Source organism: Ursus maritimus, unplaced genomic scaffold, assembly GCF_017311325.1.
Source record: "Ursus maritimus isolate PB19 unplaced genomic scaffold, ASM1731132v1 scaffold_2, whole genome shotgun sequence".
Classification (NCBI taxonomy): domain Eukaryota; kingdom Metazoa; phylum Chordata; class Mammalia; order Carnivora; family Ursidae; genus Ursus; species Ursus maritimus.
In genome coordinates, this window is record NW_024424452.1 from 35,372,145 (window position 1) to 35,395,743 (window position 23,599).

The 23,599-nt window shown below is 48.5% G+C and overlaps 2 protein-coding genes across 3 annotated transcripts in view; one reads left to right on the forward strand and one right to left on the reverse strand.

Annotated features, from left to right (window-relative positions):
* The window catches only part of DNAJA3 (DnaJ heat shock protein family (Hsp40) member A3), a 29,366-nt gene extending 20,461 nt beyond the window's left edge, over positions 1 to 8,905 (reverse strand). Inside the window, exons 1-4 of one of the 2 annotated variants that reach the window (XM_008697119.2) lie at positions 8,655 to 8,905; positions 5,278 to 5,411; positions 987 to 1,070; positions 52 to 252 (exon numbers count right to left, since the gene is read on the reverse strand). In XM_008697119.2, coding sequence (XP_008695341.2) covers positions 52 to 252; positions 987 to 1,070; positions 5,278 to 5,411; positions 8,655 to 8,865 — 630 coding nt within the window. In that variant the 5' untranslated portion in view covers positions 8,866 to 8,905. The remainder of the gene's footprint in view (positions 1 to 51; positions 253 to 986; positions 1,071 to 5,277; positions 5,412 to 8,654) is intronic. The other variant, XM_040635396.1, reaches the window with a different exon arrangement.
* A 10,384-nt stretch (positions 8,906 to 19,289) lies between these two features.
* LOC103668812 (coronin-7) overlaps positions 19,290 to 23,599 on the forward strand; it is a 56,671-nt gene continuing 52,361 nt past the window's right edge. The window contains exons 1-3 of the mRNA XM_040635399.1: positions 19,290 to 19,447; positions 21,707 to 21,803; positions 22,861 to 22,935. Coding sequence (XP_040491333.1) covers positions 19,388 to 19,447; positions 21,707 to 21,803; positions 22,861 to 22,935 — 232 coding nt within the window. The 5' untranslated portion in view covers positions 19,290 to 19,387. The remainder of the gene's footprint in view (positions 19,448 to 21,706; positions 21,804 to 22,860; positions 22,936 to 23,599) is intronic.

Genomic DNA, 23,599 nt, shown 5'->3' on the forward strand with positions numbered 1-23,599 from the left:
TCCCTCACACTGAGCAGCTAAAATGTGAATGATTCTTCAAAACAAGCTTACCTCCTGAGGCTGACTGAATACACTCTGGAAATCTCCAAAAGATGATGATGAGAATTCCCCAAAGATCTTCCTGAAGAGCTCCTCTGGGTCGACAGTGGGGCCTCCCTTCCAGTAGCTCTGTCCGGAGCTGCCAGCCCCAGGATCGAAGCCAGCAGAGCCGTACGCATCATACTGCTTCCTCTTCACTTCGTCACTCAGCACCTACCGGAAAGGCCCAACAATCAGGCGCCCCTGAGTCTCCCAGAGCCAGAACACGAACACGAGTGCACGCCAAGTACAGACAAGGGTATTATAGCAACATTAAATTTCCTGGTTTTAACAAATGTACTGTGGTCATACAAAAGAGTGTTCTTGTTCTTAGAAAATACACACTGGAGGACTGAAGAATAAAGAGAGATGTCTGTGACTTACTCCCAAACGGCTGGGGGGATGCGTACACACAAAGAGCAGACATGCAATACTCTACATATCCTGAACCCCTCAGACACTCGAAGTCTGGGGAGGTCACTATGGAATGGCTCAGCAGTCGTCTACAAGTACGTGCTTTATTCCTCTGATTATATTTCAAATTCCTCAAGGCAGCCTTCTACTTTTACAATCCCCACCAGCCCCATGAGACAGTGATGCCCTAAGTAACAGGGTCATCAAGTAAATTTGGGATTAATTAATCCAACCAGGAGCTCCAAGACCCGGCTATAAATCCAAATGACCTGGGAGCTCTGTTAATACAGATGATTAGATCCTGTTTTCTACGGAGATGCCAACTGGGATCTAGCGGGAGACCGGGGAATCTTTTCCTCACTGAGGTAATCTGGTGTGGGGAACGCAGCCTTCACACAGGACCTCACGACGTGTCAGGCCACCCTGTGCCACACACTCAGATGCACACAAGTGGCCGAATGACGGCGGCTGCACACACAGGTAGGTTGCGTTACCTCGTAGGCTTCTGCCAGTTGGGAGAACTTCTCCTTGGCTTTGGGATCGTCCTTATTTGTGTCTGGGTGGTATTTCTTGGCCAGCTAAGGGAGGAAACGGTAAATTACTATGGACACAAGATGATGACTAACGCTGGACCCCAAACGACAGTCACAATCTCACCTCCTGTATAGCAGTTGTTTAAGGTTTTGTGACCAACAGTAATTCTTAAAACGAGGTTTAAGACTTTAAAATAAACAGATCTCGGGGCGCCTGGGTGGCTCAGTCGTTAAGCGTATGCCTTTGGCTCAGGGCGTGAGCCCAGGGACCTGGGATCGAGCCCCACATCAGGCTCCCCTCTCAGCGGGAAGCCTGCTTCTTCCTCTCCCACTTCCCCTGCTTGTGTTCCCTCTCTTGCTGGCTGTCTTTTTCTCTGTCAAATAAATAAATAAAAATCTTTTTAAAAATAAATAAATAAAAATAAAAATAAAATAAAATAAACAGATCTCTGAACAAATCTGAAGCATATACACATTCTTCAACCACAACAAATGTCCACCAAAAATAACAACTGATTCTTCAGAACTTGGACATCTTTAAGAAAGCAGTGTAAAACAGTGTGTCTGACAGACTACCATCTACGTAAAAAGAGAAGACACTAACGATCAGCTGTATAAACTATTCTGGAAAAACACACAACAAACTGGTAACACTGACTGCAACAGGAGGCAGGTAAATAAATGGGAAGGAGAGAGACTTTCCACCGTATACTCCTCTGTACTTTTCAAATTCTGAACAAAGGAAATAAACCGCCTATTCAAAACACAGGTTTAAATATTAAAAAACTTGCGAGGCTGTCCAGAGCATACAGGTGTGCTGAGCCGCTCTAAAACGAAGGTGACCTGGGGCGCCTGGGTGGCTCAGTCATTAAGCGTATGCCTTCAGCTCAGGGCGTGATCCAGGGTCCTGGGATCGAGCCCCGCATTGGGCTCCCTGCTCTGCTGGGAGACTGCTTCTCCCTCTCCCACTCCCACTGCTTGTGTTCCCTCTCTCGCTGTGTCTCTCTCTGTCAAATAAATAAAATCTTTAAAAAAATAAATAAATAAAATAAAATAATAAAACGAAGGTGACCTTCTGGCTGCTCTGAGCAGTGCCGTGCACGTAGTAGGTGGTCACTGTGTGTGCTGTGGCTACTGGTGCCTTTGAGTCTCGCTTACCACAGGTCCCTCACATGAGGGAAGGAGGAGCACAGAATGCTAAGCTTACTGGAGAAGCCACATGGCTCTGGCTGCAGTCAGGGTGCAGGAAGTTAAGTGCACGGCCTGAGGGTCACGGCGCACAGAGCCACTGTCTGCTAGCCCTGAGACCTTGGGCAGAAAGTCGCTAAGCACAATTTCCTCATCTGTAAAATAACCATAATGGCACCTACATCACAGGGTTGTGGTGGGGATAAAATGAGATAACACATATTCCAAAATGAGCACGAGGCACGGCACACAGTAACATTCAACATCAGCTATTATTAGAACATAGAAGGGAGCAGAAGGACATGTTCAGGAGGTGGGGGCATCTAAGAAGTTCTGACAGGAATTTTAAATTGTCAGTGATGAGCCAAAACTTACTGACTGATATCCGTATACCCCAAATCATCAGTATGACCACTGTGAAATACAGCACTGAAGCAGACAACCACAGAGCTCACACGTGAGGTACTATGTCCATGGCTTAGGTGAAAGGAACGAGAGGAGACATATGTAAACAGCATGTTTGTGCCAAGTAAAGACAACATGGCGTCATGGCTCAGAGTGCCAAATGAGGACCCAAAGGAGTTCAAATTCAAGAAAGTACTAGGACAGAATGCGGGGGGCATGCTGGAGACACAAGTACAACAACCACAACACAAAACGGTCTCATTTTAGGCAACCATGATCATGTGAGATTCATATGGTTTCAAAGGGAGCTGGGTACATTTTAATATAACATTTAACATAATTTTTAAAATTAAAAAAAAAAAAAAGAGGGGTGTTAGGACATTATCCAAGTCTTGAGAAACATGACAGGATTATCTTCTATGACAGGGAACTCACTTCCACCCAAGGTGGCGTGCACCATGACCAACAGCCCTCATTGATGGAGAACTCTTCATTACAGTAAGCCTAACTCCTGCTTTTAGTTCATAGGTAACTTTAATCCTCTTTTACAAATCGGCCTGGCAAATAACTGAGGCTAGATACCTTGACCCCCTAGAGTCCTCTCTTTACACTAAGGATCAAACAGCTCTCAATCTTCCACAGTAGCAAAAGAAAGCAATACAAGTCACTAAGCCTGCAAAGAAAGAACTGGTCATGTGGTACACAACTCTGGTTTCCAGGAGGATAGAGGGTGCTGGCAGGTTGCCAGAAACATCCACCCACTCCCCAAAGTCAAGGAGACAGAGCAAAGGCAGCACCAGGAGAAGCTCCGCCGTTGCAGAGTGCAGCTCTGCTGGCACCTCTGAACTCAACCTGCTTCTGGAGATGCGGGTCCTCACACCAGCTCATGAAAGCAAGGTCAGAGGCTGTGTGTTAACCCAGAAGCAGGGTCTCCGGGAACAGCCAGTAGATCACCTGGGCCACAAAGCTGTCCGAAAAGCCAAGGCAAGACATAGCGGTATACTCATGAGATTAGCTTAAGGAAAAGAGAGCTCTTTTGTGGTGTTTTAGCCTCATGTACGACACGTATTGACTGATGGGGCCTTGACCGTATGTCATAGCCTCTCCAAGCCTGTCAGGAGGATGAAATGATGCAATACACACAAAGCTTTCATCAAGGTCTGACCCCAGAAATTTCTCTATAAAGGCTACTTTAAAAATGTCCATTTTTAAATTGCACAGCTTTTCATTTCCACGCCTAAAAATATGAGTGGTTCCCTACTCTCTTTTTTTTTTTAAGATTTTATTTATTTATTTGACAGAGAGAGGCAGCAAGAGAGGGAACACAAGCAGGGGGAGTGGGAGAAGGAAAAGCAGGCTTCCCGCTGAGCAGGGAATCCGATGCTGGGATCATGACCCGAGCTGAAGGCAGCCGCTTAACGACTGAGCCACCCAGGTGCCCCTCTTTTTTTTAATCTTAAAGATTTTATTATTTTTAAGTAATCCCTACACCCAACATGGGGCTCAAACTCATGACCCCAAGATCAAGAGGTATATGCTCCACCAACTGAGCCAGCCAGGCGCCCCTCCCTGCTCTTTCTTAAATTAAGTTTCTGGTGCTTACAAACAGCCTCATGTGTCCCACTAGTTTGGCCCCAGCCTCCATCATTTCACTCCTCTCCCACTCTTACATCAGGAGCCTTACCCTCCAGCTCAAAAGAAGAAGTATGCTATTCACTATCCCAAGCCAGGGTCTCTGCTTCCTACCCCCTGCCTTTGCTCATTCCATTACAACCCAGTAATGGACAAAGAATCTGAACACATAAACAGCAAATGGCCAATAAGCACACAAAAAGATGCTCAACATCATCAGCCACCACAGACAAGCAAACTAAAACCACAGCGAGACACCACTTCACACTCACTAGGGTGGCTATAACCAAAAGCACAGACAAGAACGGTGCTGCTGGGGATGTGGAGAAGTCGCAACCCTCCGATGGTGGGAATGTAAAATGGTGTGGCCGTGGCGTTTTGGAATAGTCCAGCAGTCCCTCGAGAGGTTAAACATGGATTTATCATGTGACCCAGCAATTCCACTCCTAGGTATATGAACATACGAGAAATGAAAACATAGGTCTACACAAAACCTATACGTGGATGTTCCCAGCAGCACAACTGATAAATAGCAAAAAAGGGGAAACAAACAGGACACCTGGGTGGCTCAGTCGGTTAAGTGTCCAACTCTTGGTTTCAGCTCGGGTCATGATCTCAGGGTCGTGAGATCGAGCCCCAAGTCGGGCTCCATGCTCAGCGGGGAGTCTGCTTAAGATCCTCTCTCTCCCTCTCCCTCTGCCCCTCCCTGCCATGTGCACATGTGCACATTCTCTCTCTCTCAAATAAATAAATAAATCTTAACTAAAAAAAAAAAAAAAAGACCTAAAAAAATAAATAAATAAAAATAAAAATCTTTGGTTCTGCCTCTCCTTTTTCTGAAGCATTAACCATCAGAGCACTATGGCCTTGAGGAACAGTCCAGTAACACCTACTGTTCTCACCTCATTGTACACTGTCAGCCGCATGGAACCCATACGTATGGGCAGATACGCCTCACTGGTGAGCAGACTAGACCAACAGCATCCCTTCTACAGTCTTGTCCCTAAAATCTGGCTTCCATACAGACCTGGTAATAGGCTTTCTTGATCTCCTTCTGGCTGGCATTTCGGGGCACTCCTAGTATCTGGTAATAATCCTCTTTGGCCAAAGGGGAGCTTGTGTGGAAAGAGGCAGTACAAACAAAAGGGTAACTTTTTACTCCTAAAAAAGAAAAAAGGAAAGAAAATCACTCCGGGAATGTGCTCAACAAAAGGAAATTGTGAGTAAACAACCAGACAGGTTATACCTGTGAAGGAACGGAGATCACAGCATTGGAGTCGGCCTTCCTCCAAGCCCTCTGGAGACCAAACTCACTGCATTTCAAAAATGGCCAAGGCCACTGTATACAATGAATATAAAACAAGCAGCACTGGGCAGGGCTGATTCTGCTCAAACACAACACAATGAAGTGGTACACCCCAGATGGAGGCTGCACCTGGGGGATAATTAAAAAGGGACCTAGTCCCACTGTTACATTACCCGAGCACCTGCCACGTCTCCCCCAATGCTTAACAATTCCCCAAGTTCTTTCCTTCCACCATGCAACCCTGGGGATCTATTTCTGGGGTGGTTCTCAGGGGGTGGTCCCTGCACCAGCAGCACCATCAGTTTGTTGGAAATGTCCATTTTCAGGCCCCACCCCAGGCCTGAATCAGAAACTCTGGAGGTCCAGTAGGCTATGTTTAATAAGCCCTCCAGGTGATGATTCTGTCACATGCTCAATTTGAGAACCACTGTACTAAAGATATGGTTCTTCGTAATTACAAAGTCACAGATCGAAGAGAATCTGATAAATGTGCTGTTCCTCCCCTCAAAACAATACACCTATATAGACACACAGGGTTAAAAGGCGCTATGCCTGAACCTGTTTACCCCAGAGCAGCTAACGGGTCAAAGCCCAAGGCAGGTAGCCATATGCCCTTTCATGCTTCTGGCATCAGCACCAGGAGGAACAGCCACCAGCAGACACACACTGCCCCACTCGACTGCCCTCCGTACATGTGGTAGAGAACTAAGCTGGACTGGTCTGTCACCAAGTGAAGCAGGCAAGGCCACCCCACACCTTGAGCCCTGCCTAACCCCCAACCCATCCTGCGACAACTGAAGATAGGGAGGGCAGGGCTGAGGGTGGAAGGGAGTCATGTTAAGGCATAAGAGTCACAACAGCTCCAGGTTTCCAAGTCAACTTCTGCCTACAGAGAAGCTTCTGGATTCACCATTCATTCATTCAGTAAATACTCATTGAGTATCTACTACTCGCCAGGCACTGGGTTCTGTACCGGGAATAGGTAGCAAACCATTGAAAGGACCTGCCCTTCTGGAGCTTATGTGTATTCAAGATCTTAACACTATAGTAGGCACTGAGGATACAAGATGAAGAAAAAAGCCAAAGCCAGCACTTTCAATGGGCTTACAGTCCTGCAGGGGAGTGTGGGAGGCAGTGTGCAGAGACATAAGTACACAAGGACATGCAGAGTCATGTACAGAGTCACCTAATCAGGGTTTCTTAAACTCACATTGCTGATGATGGGATTGGATTCCTCCCGGTGGAGGGGCTTTCTTATTGTTATGGGCTAATTGTGTCCTCTTCCCCCAATTCACATGTTGAGGCCCTAATCCCCAGTGCCTCAGAATGTGACAATGCTTGGAGGTAGGGTCTTTAAAGACAACCCTGCCAAAACATTGATCTTGGACTTCTAGCCTCTATAACTGTGAGGATAAATGTGGTTCTCTGTTATGGAATCCTGGCCAACTAAAATACCTATAAGTCAAAGGATGTTCGGCAGCACCCTAAACAACTACTTGTAAGTAGCACACTCTACTCCCCCTCTACCCCTGCCATACGCTGGCAACTAAAAATGTCTCCAGACATTGCCAAATGTCCTGTGGAGGACAAAATCATCCCCAGTTGGGAACCACTGATGATCCAACTGAAAAAGTTCTGGAAAGGTCTTTTAAGGCAGCTGCTGTTAGGCTGTAGAAATTAACCAGGCTAAGGAAAGGTTTGAATCCTCCCAGAACTACACCTACAGTCCTGATGTTATTTGCAACAGCTTCCCTTTTACCGCTCGAAAGCGCCTCATTTGGCTGCTAAATCATGTATCACCTTTGGTTCACAGGAAAGTCCTTGTGCATTTAGTAACTGTGTGACATAACTAGATTTTACACATGTAAAGGGGTGGTTAGAGATAATGATGCTGCTGATGATTAATGAGGACTAGGAATAAACCGAAGGGCCTTTGAGCTATGGTAAGGAGTCCCGATTTTATCATGTGGGCAACAGGGAGACACTGCAAGTGTTAAACAGGGAATCGACCGGCTTTCCAAGAGAAAGTGCTCTCAACAACAACAACAAACTGGAGGCCTGGGAGACCACTTTTCAAAAATTAATCTGAACACAAAACACAACCAGGGGTGTTGAGGCTATCCAGGAAGGGAGCAAGATCATCAGACAGGAGAATGACTAGAGAACACGACCAACAGCACAATTCAGACACATGGTTGGTTCAATGTTTCCTCCTTCCTTCTCCCACTACAACGGAAGTCATCCAACACAGAGCAGAACCACCAATGCTAAACACTTAGAGGCTTAATACATATTAATTCAATATCGCCTCCAGCAATCTAAGAAAGTTGGTTTTAAATCAAGGCTCCACCATCTTTATGCTTTGTCACAGTCTATGAGCTGTTTAACATCTAGGCTTGAGTTTATCTATACAATGGAATAGCAACAATGTCTATCACACGGAAATGATCCAGGCCTGGTACATGAAAAGGGCTCAATAAATATTAGTTTGTATTTTTATTACAATTACCAACTTAAGGACTTAGGAAAGGCTGTTAAGTGTGCCCTTCAGTTAAAACCATGTGGTGGAAAGAGCATAATCTATTAAAGGACAGTTCTGGGTCTGGGACAATGCTTCTCATCTAGCTTTATGGCCTCAGTTTCCCATTCTTTAAAATGAGAGTGACGACATCCTTCTTGCAGGATTGTTAGCATCAAGCTAAATAGGGCAAAAAGTGCCTACTAGCACCATAACAGGTGCTCACCGAAGAGCAATTATCCTCCCTTCCGGCCAAAAGGTGAACGGAGGAGACGGGAACGGAATAGGGTAACGGAGCAGCGGCAGGCCGGAAAGAGGTTTCTAGAAATGGTGACAGAGAAGTGAAGGTTGTAGGCCTACGGAGCGTTTCACTACCGCCGCCGGGGGCTCCATGCAGCTCTCCCTGGTTCACCACTTTGAGAAGCCATTTGGGCCTCTCTGCCTCCTGCCTTCCAGTCTCTCCAAGCCATTCCGCATACAGGTCAGAAGACACCCTCCACCCCGCTACCCCCGCAGCCGGATCGAGTCACTCCCTTCCGGGCCTTAGAGCCCCCATTGGGGCTCTGGAACCTGCCCTCACCTTTGAAGCTGACACCGGTTCTCAATGTCAGCAGCGCCCCGGAGCCCCGAGCTCCCAAGGAAGGCGCGAAGGTAGTGACGTTCAGCTTGTGGCCCAGCGAAGCCCCCACCACGCCCCCCCTGGGCGGCAGGGCTCCTCTCCCCGCTGCAGCCGGCAGCCTCGGGGTCCCCACAGCCACTAGCAACCAGCGTGTAGAGCACCGCGCCGCCATCTTGGCCCAGGGACACCGCGCCTGCGCCACCCGGCTCAACGAGGCCTCGCGAGGACAGCGCGCGGCCGCAGCGACGGCGCTTCCGGAGGCGGGGCCCGATGCGCGCGCACGCACGAACACACGCGTTGCGCACGCGCAGCAGCACTCAGTGCGCTTTTCTGGTTGCCAACGCCGAAATGAGATTTGCCCTGAAGAGTGCCACTAGGTATACTGGCACTGAAGAACCTCGTCATTCTGTGCTGGATGGCCAAGACTGTACCTTATCTGTGTAAAGACGTGGTTGAGAGTAGCCAGGTGTCGCTGTTCCGACGGTCCCGGCGAAGGGCGAGACTACAAATCCCGCCGTGCAATACGGCCGTCAGTCGCGCAGATCCCAGCATGCAGTGCGCGTCTTCCTCCTCCTGACCCGAAACTGAACATCTTGCGTGAGTGTTACCTTGTGTCAGCGGGAGCGCGCGGGGCCTCTTCCCAACTTCCAAAGCCTGGCCTCAGGCTCACCTTTTCCCTGGCTGATTCCTCACGGGGCGGACTTTGATCACTCGGTTTTATCCTAAGCGTGTTAGTCTCCTCCAGTTCTGTAATGAACTTGCCAGTCGCGGAGGGAGAGCCGAGCCCCGCACAAACCAATTTAATAAACGTTGTGAGCACCTACTACGTGTCACTCACGTTCTTATAGACTACTGGGGATACAGCGATGAATGACATGCTATCCCTGCTCTGGGGGAGCAAACGATGAATCGAGAGAGACAGGGTCCTTAGCAACTAACATAACATGATCAATGCTGTCGTGGATATAAACAGTGTTGGAGGTGAGGAGTTTCTGAAACAAATTGGGGGGCCTGGGAAGTGTCAGGGAAGGCGTCGAGAGGTAACGTTCCAGTTGGACTTTGATAGCAAGTGCGTCAGGAGGGGTGGAGGGGTGGAGGGGTGGAGGAAAAGTGTTCCAAGTAGCAGGAACTTCCAAAGCAGATGTCTTAGAGGTGTGAAAGCGCTCCAGTATGTTTAAGCCCTGAACTTCGGTGTGTGACTGGAGAAGAGGCTAGCTAGGTAAACCCGGCCTAGTAAGCCTTGCAAAGAAATTTCAACTTAGACGCACCCCCCCCACGACTGCCACCCGCAAACAATAAGAAGGGAACCTGAGGGTTCACTGAAGGGTTGAAGATGATACGTGCTCCTTGCCCCTTCTGCCCATTGTACCCAAATTTTTGTGGATGTGGATGTTAATCTGGGTAATAGCCATAGTTTTCATTGATAAGATTCTCCACAGGCTCTGAGAAAAGAAGGTTTAAATACCACTGGCCTGGGGCGCCTCCCCATGGCCCAGCTCCCTGCTCAGCAGGAAGTCTGCTTCTCCCTCTGCCTCTCCCCAACCTCCCCCACCCCACCCCACCCCACCCCCGCTTGTGTGAGCGCGCTCGCTTGCTCTTTCAAATGAATAAATAAAATCCTGAAAAAATAAAAACCATTGGCCTAATGAAAAAAGTTACAAGGCTATTGTAAAATACAGGGAGTAGTTGAGAGTCTGGGCTAAGGAACCTAGAGATGAGGCATTTTAGAGAAACAAGGCAGAGGTTGTCAACGTGGGAAGTGGAGAAAAGTGTTTATTTAATATGTTCAACCAACATTTAAATGTCATCAGCATAATGGTTAAGAGTATGGGCCCTGGAGTCAGATTGCTTGAATCCCAGCCCTGCCACTTACCAACTGTGGGTCCTTGGGCAACTTCCTTTACCTCTCTGCCTCAGTTTCCTTTCTCTAAAATGGGGACATAATGGTAACTACCTCAAAGGATCATCTGAGGAATGAGTGAGATAATCCACATAAAGTCTTCATACAGTGTTTGGCACATAGTAAGTTCTCAATATATGTTAGCCCTACGTGCCAGGCCCCGTGCTAAGCACTGAGAATACCAAGCAGAACTCAGGCACAGTTACTTGCATACAAGGAGCCCAAAACCTAGGGGGGAAGAGTGGTGGAGGGTGCTGCATGAGAAGTAAAACTTTCAGTAATAAACGTGGACAACAAGAGGCAAAAGGACTTTCAGTTACCACCTCAGAGTGAGTTAGGAACTAGTGGAGGGCTCACTAATATGAAAACTTTGTCAGCTTTGTAACTTCCTCATATTTTTGGCACTTTAGTTTTCCCCCCATCTATTTCCCCATAGTGATTAACAGTAAAAAATCACACTAAAAGGGGGAGTGTGTTCTTGTTTTAGGGAATAGCAGGAAGGCTGATTGCAGGGGAGCCCACATTCCCTCTCAGGAAGCAGAGAACCCCCAGGAAATGCAGTGAGTGCCGGTGACTACTGAAGGAGAAGATGGGTTTTTGGGAAGCCACCAGAAAGACGCCCTGATGAGATCAGCGTGGGCCTGTATGAGGTCCCTTTTCACTGCTAGTCACTATAGAGAGGCAGGAGATGATACAATTAGTAAACATGGGTAAGTTACAAAGCTCTGGAAATCTTCACAACAGAGGTCCTTGATCCATGGTACCTGAATTACCTTGATTGGATAGCTGGTTGGGGGGACAATGAATAAGCTTCTTTCTGTTCCCCTAACACCAAGCTGAAAAACCCAGGTGCTGGTTTGGAGAGAAAGATGATGAGTCACTGTTGTTTGGACTTACCATACTTGAGATGTCTATGGGACCAATTTCAGACTTGGTGGCTATGGAGAGATCTGAAAAATTCAGCTATGTTAAGAACATTTTCTTTCCAGTTCACAAAGAGCTTTGTCATATTTTCTATTTTGATCACAATCCTGTGAGGTAAGGCAAAGACTATTCCTGTATTTACAAATGGACTCCCTTCCCCCCACATCCCCTGCACACAAGAAAATCAGCTCTGAAAGATGAAAAACTCGTCCAAGTTCACAGAGCTAGTGTGTGGAAGAACCAAGATCCACACCCAGACCCCCTAACAAAACCCAGAGCTCTTCCCTTTAAACCATGCACCTCCCTGTCTTTGTGATCCATAGTTCCTAATCAGATAGCCCCAATTAGTTTACAGAGTACTTTCTTATGCTGAATTTCCTCTGCTTCTTACTACAAAAGGGAGGCAGGGCAAGTATTTATTACCACCCCACCTGCAGAATGTTTCCCTGCCTTCTAAGGACTTCAGCGGTGACAGTACACAACATGACCCATCCCAGGCTTGTTGCCAAAAACTGGGAGAAGCACATGGGCCACAGCTACCCACACCCACCCCCCCCAGGCAGAATGTGTCATGTGTCCATCACCCACTTCCCCCCTTCTCCCGACTAAAGCCAAAATCTTTAGCTTTAAGGAGAAGCAAATGGGGGTGCCTGGATGGCTCAGTCGTTAAGCGTCTGCCTTTGGCCCGGGGATCGAGCCCCACGTCCCCCATGTTCTGGTCCCTGCTCAGTGGGAAGCCTGCTTGTCCCTCTCCCACTACCCCTGCTTGTGTTCCCTCTCTCACTGTGTCTCTCTGTCAAATAAATAAAATCTTAAAAAAAAAAAAAAGGAGAAGCAAATGTTATTTGCAAAAGGCACACGAGGCTCATAAGCATCTTCCCCTCTGCACTTGTCATTGCACTGTTCCATTGGGCCCTTCCCCCCTCCCCTGAGGCAGTGAGATCAGTGAGAGCTAGTACAGAGGTTTTGTTTTGTTTTTAAGTTGATTTACTTATGTAAGCACCTCTACACCCAATGTGGGGCTCGAACTCCTGACCCCAAGATCGAGTCTCACGTTCTTCAGACAGCCAGACAGGCGACCCTAGTAGGGAGTTTTAAGTATGGTCTCTTCCGTGACTTCCGGCAGATGGTGACCATCCAAGCCGCAGTGGGACTAGCTGAGTCCATGGCTACCCAATGGGATGGCTGTTCCCCTGCCCAAGTGAGTGAGGATCCCTTCCAGGGAAGACAGAAGGGCCTGAGCCAGTCTCTGCGGAGACAATAAAAGGCAGCTGTTTCTCTAGCTGTAGCATTTCCTTTCCTTCTCAAGTGACTATAGCACAATTCCAATAGTCGAGATGTGTGACCCAGATGTTCCCCGGCATGAACGACATCTGCTGTGGGAGCAGTTCCCTGCAGAACAAGGAGACAAACTGTCCGTGCCTTTGTCGCCTGTGTGTTCCCCAGTGGGACCTCTGTGCTAATGACTTCCTAATAAATCCTTTAAATAAACCACAGGTGTTTCTGGCTCGCAGCTAAATATTCTTCTGCCCAAAAGGGGCTTAAACTTAAGCAATGTTTCACAAACCTAAGAAATGAAAGGAAATCTTTTAAAGGAAAAAAAAAATCAGACACCGAGAATAAAGCCCTGAATCCTCTGGCAATCAGTGGACTCCAGTGTGAAAAGCATCACATTAGAAAATGACAGTCTTTTCTATGAAAACACCTTTTAGTTGTAAATTATCAACACAAAAGTTAAATTTTGTGACTGCTAAAATATTTCACATTACTGTAAAAAATCACAACAAGGGCGCCTGGGCGGCTCAGTCGGCTGAGCGTCTGGGTCCTGGGATCGGGCCCTGCATCGGGCTCCCTGCTTAGTGGGTAGTTTGCTTCTCCCTCTACTCCCTGCCCCTGCTCATGCTCTCTCTCTCTCTCACTCTCTCTCTCAAATAAATAAATAAAATCTTTAAAAAAATCAAAACAAATCACTAGGTGTAGTAAAGTTTCAGAGCCCTAGGAACATGTGGGTACGCCTCCATTTGAGAAACAACAAAATAATGCCAAGTGCACTGTCATGCTGGGATGGGATATGGAGCATTTTTTCCAATTTTTGAAATGTATTTTGTTGCATAATTCTTTTCTGTGCTGAGAACTACAAGTGTTTTTCTGCACCAGCTCCTGAAATAAGCAAGGCACAGCTTAAGGTACGAAAAATTTTTTTAATGTTTTCAACGTGCATTTATTTTTTATTTTTTAAGATTTTATTTATTTGACACAGACAGTGCAAGCACAAGCAGGGGGAGCAGCAGGCAGAGGGAGAAGCAGGCTCCCCAATGAGCAGGGAGCCTGATGTGGGGCTCAATCCCAGGACCCCGGGATCATGACCTGAGCCGAAGGCAGACGCTTCACCGACTGAGCCACCCAGGTGCCCTCAACATGCACCTTAAACAGTCATTTCAGGGGCAGATAACTAGATCTAAGGAATTTGTTGTTGTCACTGAATCCATCCATTGCTGTCTTGCAAAAATTCTGACTTATGGAAACCACCAACTTCACAGAAGATTAAGAGAACATCAGGATGGAAACTTCTTTTCTTTGGCATCACGGTTTAAAATAAGGAGGCAGCCTGAGGCTCTTTTAACGTTTTTGTGCCTTATTTTTCTTCCCTATTTTTTCCTCACTGCCCTTTTCTCTCTGCTAATATCCTTTCAAGTACATAAGGTGTTTTGTTTTCTAGAAGGAGAACTTCACTATAATGGTTCCTAAATTCTAGTTCGTTTGCTAGTGATTATTCTTGGAAACAGCACCTGTGAAATGTAAATCGTCCCACCCCAAGTTAATCAGACATCCTTGTTTTGCTGGAATTGGATCCACCTTTCGATAAACCATCCTTTAGGGTAGAGGGAGGTCTTCCAGTTCCTTGTAGACAAACAGCAAAGTGGAGTCACTAGTAGTATAAAGAAACAAAGCCGATAATTTATAGGCTCATGGGACTGCAAGGAATCTTGGAGACTGTCAGTTCACCCTTGCAAGTCACAATTTATTTGTTCAAGTTTGCAGCAGCCTTTGAGCTCTGAGCTCTCTACTAGAATCACTCTCTCCACCTGGAATGGATCTGGGAGTGCATGAGATGGCCAGTCTCTGGGCCTTGACATTGTGTCTCTTCCTTCTCCTTGCTGTGGAGCTTGAGTTGGTGGCTGTGGGAATGAGAAAGCTGACATTCTTCTATTCTGTTTCCATCAACCCTCGGTTTATGGAAATATAGTCATATGACTCAACATAGCCAAGGTCATGGTTTATATCTCTTCTGGGAAAGAAGGTCAGAGGTCATAAGCCTACGTGCCAGGGCCAGGCCGGTAAAGGATGGGTGGAGTAGTGGCATGTAAGTTGAGGGATCAGTGGGAGTGTGGTGACTGGGAAAACATGCAGTAATGGTGGCAGGTAGTACTCCATGGGCCGATTTTAGCCATGTGGGGATGTGGATCTAGCATTGCCAAATCTTTCCATTTTTCCAGAGAGGCTGAAATCCAAACTTTTAGGAAATTTCCCAATTTTTAAAACATCATGTGAACCAACTAAAACGTATCTGTGTACCAGATTTGGCCCACGACATATCCATTTGTTACCTCTGGGCGTTAAAGACTTTTCTGACGTGCCATTTAGGCCCACCTGACATAGTGAGAAAACAAAGCAAAACAAAAACAAACTCAGGGATGGCAATGAGGTGACATCAAGCAACTTTGGAAGGTTTACGTGAAACTTTGGTGTAGATGTAGTTAATTTATATTTTAAAAAATTCAGGGGCGTCTGGGTGGCTTAATCGGTTAAGCATCCAACTTTGGGTCAGGTCATGATCTCAGGGTCCTGGGACTGAGCCCAGCATGGAGCTCCACATTGAGCCCCATTTCAGGCTCCATGCTCAGTGGAGACTCTGCTTAAGGATTCTCTCCCTTTACCCCTAACCCCCCCCAAATAAATGGATGAAATCTTAAAAAAAAATTTATTGTGGGAAAATGCACATAACATAAAATCCCCCTTGGCCCGTGCAATTCTTCTTTGTCTCTATGATTTTTTGCCTAATCTAACTACCTCACATAAATGGAATCATACACTATTTGTCGTGTTGTAACTGGCTTATTTCACCTGGCACAACATCCTTAAGATTCATCCATGTTGTAGCAGGGGTCAGAATTTCCTTTCTTTTTAAAGCTGAATAAAATTCCACTTATGTATAACCACATTTTGCTTATCCATTCATCTGTTGATGGACACGGTTTGCTTCCATGTTTTAGCTACTATGAATAAGGCCGTATAAATACTGTGTATAAATGCTACGTATAAATACTGTATAAATACTATATATAAATACTACGAACACGGTTGTATAAATATGCCTCCCTGAACCTGCTTTCAATTATTTGGGGTATATACCCAGAAGTGGAATTGTTGGATCATATGATAATTCTATTTTTAATTTTTTGAGGAACTACCATACTGTTTTCCACAGTGGCTGCATCATTTTACATTCTCATCAACAGTGCACAAAAGCTCCAATTACTCTACATCTTCACCAACACCTGTTATTTTCCGGAGCTTTTGTTTGTTGATAGTAGCCATCCCATTGGGTGTGATGTGGTATCATAATAGTTTTGATTTGCATCTCCCCAATGGCTAGTGATGTTGAGCATCTTTTCATACCCTTAATGGGCATTGGTATAACTTCTTTGGAGCAATGTCTATCCAAGACTTTTGCCAATTTTTAAAAAAATATTTTATTTATGTATTTGGGGGGGGGGCATGAGCAGGAGAAGAGGCAGAGGGAGAAGGAGAAGCAGATTCCCCGCTGAGGGTGGAGCCACACATGGGGTTCCATGCAGGGCTTGATTCCAGGACCCTGAGATCATGACCTGAGCCGAAATCAGACACCTAACCAACTGAGCCACCGAGGCACCCCAGAAATTTGCCAGTTTTTAATTTAAGTGGTTTGTTTTTGTTGTTGTTGACTTTTAGGAATTCTCTATTATATTCTCCATATGAATCCCTTATCACTCACATACACAATTTGCAAATATTTTCTCCCATTCTGTGGACTGCCTTTTTACTCTGTTGATGATATCTTTTGAGGAACAGATTTTTAAATTCTTCATGATTTATTTTTTTTCTTTTTTGCCTGGATCTTTTGGTGTCATATCAAAAACAAAAAATCATTGCCAAATCCAGTGCTGTGAAGCTTTTGCTCTTTGTTTTCCTCTAAGATTTTTATAGTTTTAGATTTATAGTTGATTTACATGTGAATCGCAATGCATAATGCCTGAGTGTCCCCCACCTAGGAGGTTATAAGTCAAATACTGTTGATGCAAAAAGAGGTTACTGCATACCATAGAGTTAATCTATAGTAATGGATGGTGTTAAACTATAAATAATTGTAATTCTAAAAGCAATATCTGGTATGGAGGAACCGCGAAAACATAAAAGTATTCTGCAATCCAGTAATCCCACTTCTGGGTATATATCCAAAAGAACTGAAAGCAGGGCCTTAAAGAGAGATTTGCACATCCACGTTCATAGCAGCATTATTCACTACAGCCAAGAGGTGAGAGAACCCAATGGCTGTTGATGGATAAACAAAATGTGGTATATTAATGGTATATAGAGTGTGGTGCATACAGTGGTATAATAGACCTCACAAGGACGGAAATCCTAAAAAAATAATGACAAAAAGGGGGCACCTAGCTGGCTCAGTCAGTAGAGTGTTGACTCTTGATCTCCTGGCTGTGAGTTCAAGCCCACATTGGGCGTGGAGCTTACTTTGGAAAAAAAAAAGGGGGGAAGGAAATACTGTCACATGCTACAAATGGAAGAACCTGAGGACATTATGCTAAATAAAATAAAGGACAGATAGCGAGCGACTTCTCTTACATGAGATAACGAAAGCAGTCAGACTAGGGCCTCCTGACTGGCTCCAGTCAGAGGAACATGCGACTCTTGATCTCGGGGTCATGAGTTTGAGCCCCATGCTGGGTGTAGAGAGTACTTACAAATGAAATCTTGAGGGCGCCTGGGTGGCTCAGTCGTTAAGCGTCTGCCTTCAGCTCAGGGCGTGATCCCGGCGTTATGGGATCGAGCCCCACCTCAGGCTCCTCCGCTGGGAGCCTGCTTCTTCCTCTCCCACTCCCCCTGCTTGTGTTCCCTCTCTTGCTGGCTGTCTCTCTCTCTGTCAAATAAATAAAATCTTTTTTAAAAAATGAAATCTTAAAAAGCAAATGAATAAATAAAGTAGTCGAACTAATAGAAAGTAGAATGGTGGTTACCAGGGTCTGGTGGGAAGAAATGAAGAGCTGTTGTTTGATGGGTATAGAATCTCAGTATTGCATGAAAAGGTTCTGGATACCTGTTGCCCAACATTGTGACTATCCCTAACACTATTGAACCGCACACTTAAAAACTGTAAATCTTACATGTTTTTTTACCACAATTTTTTTTGGAAAAAGAAGCAATAGCAGCAGTAACTGAACACCACAACCAACAGGAGACTGCACTGATGGTACCTTTTCCAAAGCTGCTGGAATTCCAGAGTCTGGAGAGTAGGCTCCTTGGGAAAGTTGTATCCAGCGCCTGCTGGATTGCTCAGAATTCCAAATCCCAGGCCTCAAGTCAACTCCACTGGCTTCCTATTTTTAGTTTACGGTGATCGAGCGCTCTTAACTCACTGGGTAGGATACAGGTAGGAAGTAGGCTTTTAGACCTCACAGTTTACTTGTGAAAACTGAAAAAAAAAACTTGCATCTGGGGGTCCGTTGGTGCCCTCCACCACCGCAAAGCCTTCAGAATCACCCCGTGGGCAGGTTCCTCGGGACAGGCTGTCCTCGGCCACAGGCTTCGGCAATTTTTGCCGCAGTAGTTCTCATTCTTCAGATCAAAGTCCCTTTTCCAGACACGCCTGAGCAGGTGTTCTGCCTGTTCTAAAGCAGAAAGCGTATTCTGGAGTTCGTTTTCAAAGCAAAGAGAAATGCTCGTGGAATGAATGGCCCCAGGTGGAATGAAGCTGTTCTCTTTTCTTCCTGAGTGGCTGGGCGACTTAAGCAAGTCATTGGTGAGGCACAGGCGCTCTGAAAGGTATTCATTTCTCTCACCTTTCTCCTTTTCCGTTTATCTCTAACTCGTACTTGGTTTCCTTGCAGGGGTCAGTCCTGCCCCACAGCGCCCAAGGCCTGCAGCCAAGACGTGCTCTAGTGCGGGAATGCTGAAGGCCGCATCCCCGCCCTCGAGCCCACTGGGCCTGAGCAGGAGGGGTGGGAGGCGGAGGAGCTGGAATAAGCTCCGCGACAGGGATGTGCGTCAGACCTGAGCTCCCCTTCCTTCCCCCGCTGCCACCCGCTATCTGTGTGACCGCGGCCAGCGGCTCCTCTGTCCTGAGCGCGGTCCCTGTCTGCGAAATGGAGCTAGTCCACTTCTGCCCCCTCTCCTACCCGGGGAGGCCGCGTCCTACACGCGGGAGAGCCTCCCGGAGAGGAACGCCTGACTACAAACCCGGGACTAAGCCCCCAACCTTGCGCGCGCCCCGCGGGGTCGGGGGCGGACAGCGCGCCGCACGTGACCTCCCCGCCCGCGCGGCCAGCCAGCCGACATCGGGGCGTGGCCTCGCCTGGCGGCCTCGCGGCGATTGGTCGGAGGGTGGGGCCGGCGGCACTCACCCCCGAGGAGAGATACCCGGGGCGGGGCCCCGTGGGCCGGAGCGGGCTGCGATTGGCCGGGGACGTCCCGGGGCGTGGCCGCGAGCGGCCGCCAGCGGGTGGGGCTGGAGGCGGCGGGAGTCGCGGCTGCTGTCCGTGCACCTGAGAGCCGACGCCCGGTCCTCGAAGCTGCGCCTGCAGCAGTCCCGGTCGCCATGAGTCGCTTCAAGGTGTCCAAGTTCCGAAACACGGAGGCCCGGCCGTCCCGCCGTGAGGTGAGCCCTGCCCGCGGGTCCCCGCGCCCCCGCCCCTCCCCCTCCCCCGGACCCCGGGCGGGGACCCCCCCGAGCCCGTCTGCCCCGGGGCGCCCCCTTCAGGCCCGGGCCCGGTGTCCCGGCTGTTCCGTCGCACCCAGAGGACAGAATCCGGCGCTCCCTGGCCGGCTCTCTCTCTGGCTACTCCGTGAGCGCCGCTATCTGCGGGCTCGCCCGCCTCGCCCCGGGACCCCCGAAGCGGTGCAGCCCGGCCGGGCCGAGGCCTGAGGCCTGCAAGGCTGCCTGCCTTCTCGGCTTCCGGTCGACCTCGCTGGGGACCGCGGCTCGGGCGCTGCTGGCACCAGCTCCTCCCTGCCGCCCCGATCGGCCCTGCCCGGGGCTGGGGTGTGGGAAAGATGCCTTTCTCAACGCTGGGCTTGGCGAGTCCGGGTGTGTCAGCTGAAGAGCGGGAGCCCCTCAGACAGAGGCGCGCCCCTCCCTCGGGTTTCCGCCGGAGCTTCCTTCTCTCGCGGCTGGCGCAAGAGCAGCTCTTCTCTTACTGGGGTGATGCTGCCAGGGGCAGGGTGGGGTCTGGGGAGGCCCGAGGAGGTGGGGCTCGGAGGAAGAGCTGAGCCAGGTGTTGGGGGGCGCCTCGGATCCCCGGAAGGGCAGCCGGCCTGATGAGGGGTGTGCTTCAGAGATGATGCCAGTCCTGGTCTGCTGCTCCCAATATTATTTGAAAGGCTTAGGAACTGACCTCTAGTAAACCCATCAGGAGCAAACGCACAGCCAGGTAGCTGGGGCAGAAGCCCAGTTTTCATCCTCTGGACAGTATTTCCTCTGTACTTCCGTGTGCTCCTGGAACCACAACTGTGAACACCACAGCACTTTCCTTCCTCTGTACTGCTTACAGTTTTGTGAGGGAGACATCCAGCAAGCAGACAGGCCTTCAAGGGCACTGCAAGTTTTAGTAAGTGCCCTGAAGAACACACAGGAAGAGCTGGGATGGAGATGAAGATAAATGGCCACGTGGAGGTTAATCTCCATAGAGTGGTTAGGGAAGGCTGCAGAGAGGAGGTGACATTTAAGCAGAGACCAGGAGGGTGAGAAGCAGCCAGCTACAAAAAGAGTGGGAAGGGAAAGAGCCCGGTGGAGGAATGGAAAGTGGGCCAGGGTGGATGGAGGGCAGTGATGGGGAAGCAGGGTGTCAGATGAGTCCAGAGCAGTCCTGCAGAGCTCGAGGGCCACAGGAAGAAGTGGGGTTGTTTTCTGAGGCAGTGGGAAGCCATTGCACTAAAAGGTTGAAAGCAAAGCAAGGGGTGGAGAGGTGCTCAGATTTGCATTAATACCGCCCTTCTGAGTGCAATAAGCACTCCTTGAATGGGTCTGCAGTTTACTCGATGGGCCCTGGGGCTTGTCCCAGGTGGGCCTTAGTCCAGCAAGGTAAACAGAAGAGCTTGGGACCAGGGATTACAGAGAGAGACCTTTAAACAGTTTGGGTTAGGGAAATGGGAGGACAGGTGATGTGTTCTGCTTTTCAAAGATATTTCCTGTCACTCTATTTGTACAGTAAACATGAAATAATGCAAGATGATAACGCAGGTGAAAATTGAAATAGAAACTTACGTGGGGGAGGCGATTTCCGGTGCCCTGTGGGTGGGTAGGTTAGGAAACAAGGGTATTCAGTTGTCAGGGATGACTGTCACACAGTGCTTTGATACCAACAGAGAAAACATTTGGACCTTGCTGATCTCAATTTCAGAAAGAGTGCTCCTCTCCCCTCCGTGTGTGGGGGTGTTAACATTATTGCCTTTTCTCCGGGGTGCATTGTTCACCTTTCATCGAGACTTCGTGGAGAGGCCTTGATTCTTCCCCTTTCTGAGGTTGAGTGTTTTCTCCTGGGGCCTGCAAGGAGACCCCTGTATTTGGCGGAGGCCTTCAGCAGTGCCCTGGAGGAAGTTGAGTCTGTCTTGTTTTAGGTGCTCACTTCTGCTTTCTCTGCTTCTCTTCCTCCCTTTTAACAGAAACACCCCCCTGGTCCCTTGACTTCATTTATCCTGAGCCTCCCTTCTGACACTCTTCTCCCCCTTATTAGAGAAGTGACTTAATAGAGCAAACTACTCCTCTTATGACTGAGGTTATCCTTTCAGTAATATTTTGCATATCCTAAAGGCGTGCGTGAATGGGTTAGATCCAAAGGAATTAATTTCTAATGGTGCAGCCCCTGCTTTAATTATGGGCAGAGACCTGGCCATCACAATTCTTATTCTTTATTTTCAGGCCTGGATCAGTGACATTCGAGCAGGAACCACACCCTCATGTGGGAACCATATCAAATCCAGCTGCCACTTGATTGCATTTAACTCTGACCGTCCAGGTAGGGAGGTGGACATGGATGTGGATGGAGAGTCAGACATATCACCCTAATTAGGATGGCGGGGAAGGGCAGGCTCATTTCAGGCTGGAGGTTTGGAGGCTTCTCGTGGGGCTCAGAGGTCAACACCATGCAGGGCCTTAGACCCCTACAGACTGGTCAGTGTGAGGTAATCAGATTGATTTTGATCAGGCATGTGGGTATGCTTTGTATAAACCACACTGTGGGTATTTTTTTTTTAATATTTCATTTATTTATTTGAGAGAGAGAGAGAGTCAGCACGAGTGGGAGGGGCAGAGGGAGAGAGAGAGAGAGAAAAAGAGAATGTCAAGCAGACTCCACCCTGAGATCATGACCTGAGCCGGAACCAAAAGTCGGACGCTTAACTGACTGCAGCACCCAGGCACCCTTGGCTGTGGTTTTTAAGAGATCGGCCAGGACGACAAGGAGAGGACTGTCTCCTTTGTTTTCAGCTGTCCCCATATGCTACCCACTCCTCATCTGGGGGTCTGGGATTGGCTTGGGTCAATAGGAACACCAAGATTTGAAAAGCTCCCTGTGTTAGTTGGGACATTTTCATTGCTAGTGATAACTCGAACCTTAAACTGACTTAAACAAAACTCAGAGACTTCTTTCGCTGGTATAAGTAAGATGTCCAGAGGCTTTAGGCAGAGCTATCCAGGGGCTCACACATGCCGTTGGCCTTGACTGGTGTCCTGTCTTCAGCTCTGCTGCCCTTGGGTGATGGCCTCTTTCTCAGGTAAAGCTGGGAAAAGTGGCCACTGGTGGCCCTAAGCTGACCTCATACGACCCACAATGCCAAAAAGAGACAACCTCTGTCTCCATTATCTTCTGTACATCTGATGTCACAGAAGGTTCTTTTGTAGGGTAAGAAAATAATCTTGGACCAGTCACTGTGTCCAGAGGGGTATTATCTTATGATTAGTGGAGGCTCTGGGATGGTCCAAGGCTGAGCTTTCGGGTCTCGTGTCCTCTGGGAGCCTTGAGCAGCAGACAGTTCCCATTAGGACTGAAGTCAGAACCCCTGTGTGTTTGACAGGTGTGCTGGGCATTGTGCCTCTGGAAGGCCAAGGAGAGGACAAGAGGCAGGTGACCTACCTCGGCTGCCATTCGGGTGAGTGGAGTCTGGACCCAGGAAGTCTAGACCTTGCTCCTCCCTCCCTGGGTGCAGGGATTCATACTCACCTGGACCCACAGTCCCATGGCTTGCCAGGTCCCTCCTGCTGTCCTCGCTATACCTTCCTACAGACAGTGTCCATATTGGAAAGCTGGGTCCTGGTTGAGAATTCCACTTGGGCAGAGAGAGGGGAAGCTGAGTGCACCAGGTCGTCCAGCTGAGAGGAGAGGGATGTGTACTGGCCAGCACCAGGCTCCAGGCTGATGCTATGGAGTCCACTGTGGAAGACTCAACCCAATGGGGTTCTTAGCCCCACGTCTTCTGGAGCCCAGCAGACCACCCCTCACCACCAGGCCTCCTCCCCAGCCAGGCTATTCAACACTCTTCAAGGAGGGGGCTGGCTGGGCTTCAGGGCTGGAGACGGGCCCTCACAAAGAGAGCTTTTGTGTGCTGCAGCTGCTTCTGGGGGCGCCCGGCAGCCCGCCTGGCAGCCCGCCTGCTCTGAGGGAACAATTCGCTCTCCCTGGGCCGCGGCAGCACTGGCCCAGCTGCCTCCTCTCTCCCGTCCAGCTGCTGCGGCTGTGGGCCAGCCCCTCTGGCTTGCATTCCTGGCCGCCTGTTGGGCGGCCTTGGGTGAGGGCAGGGGGCTGACCCTTGGTCC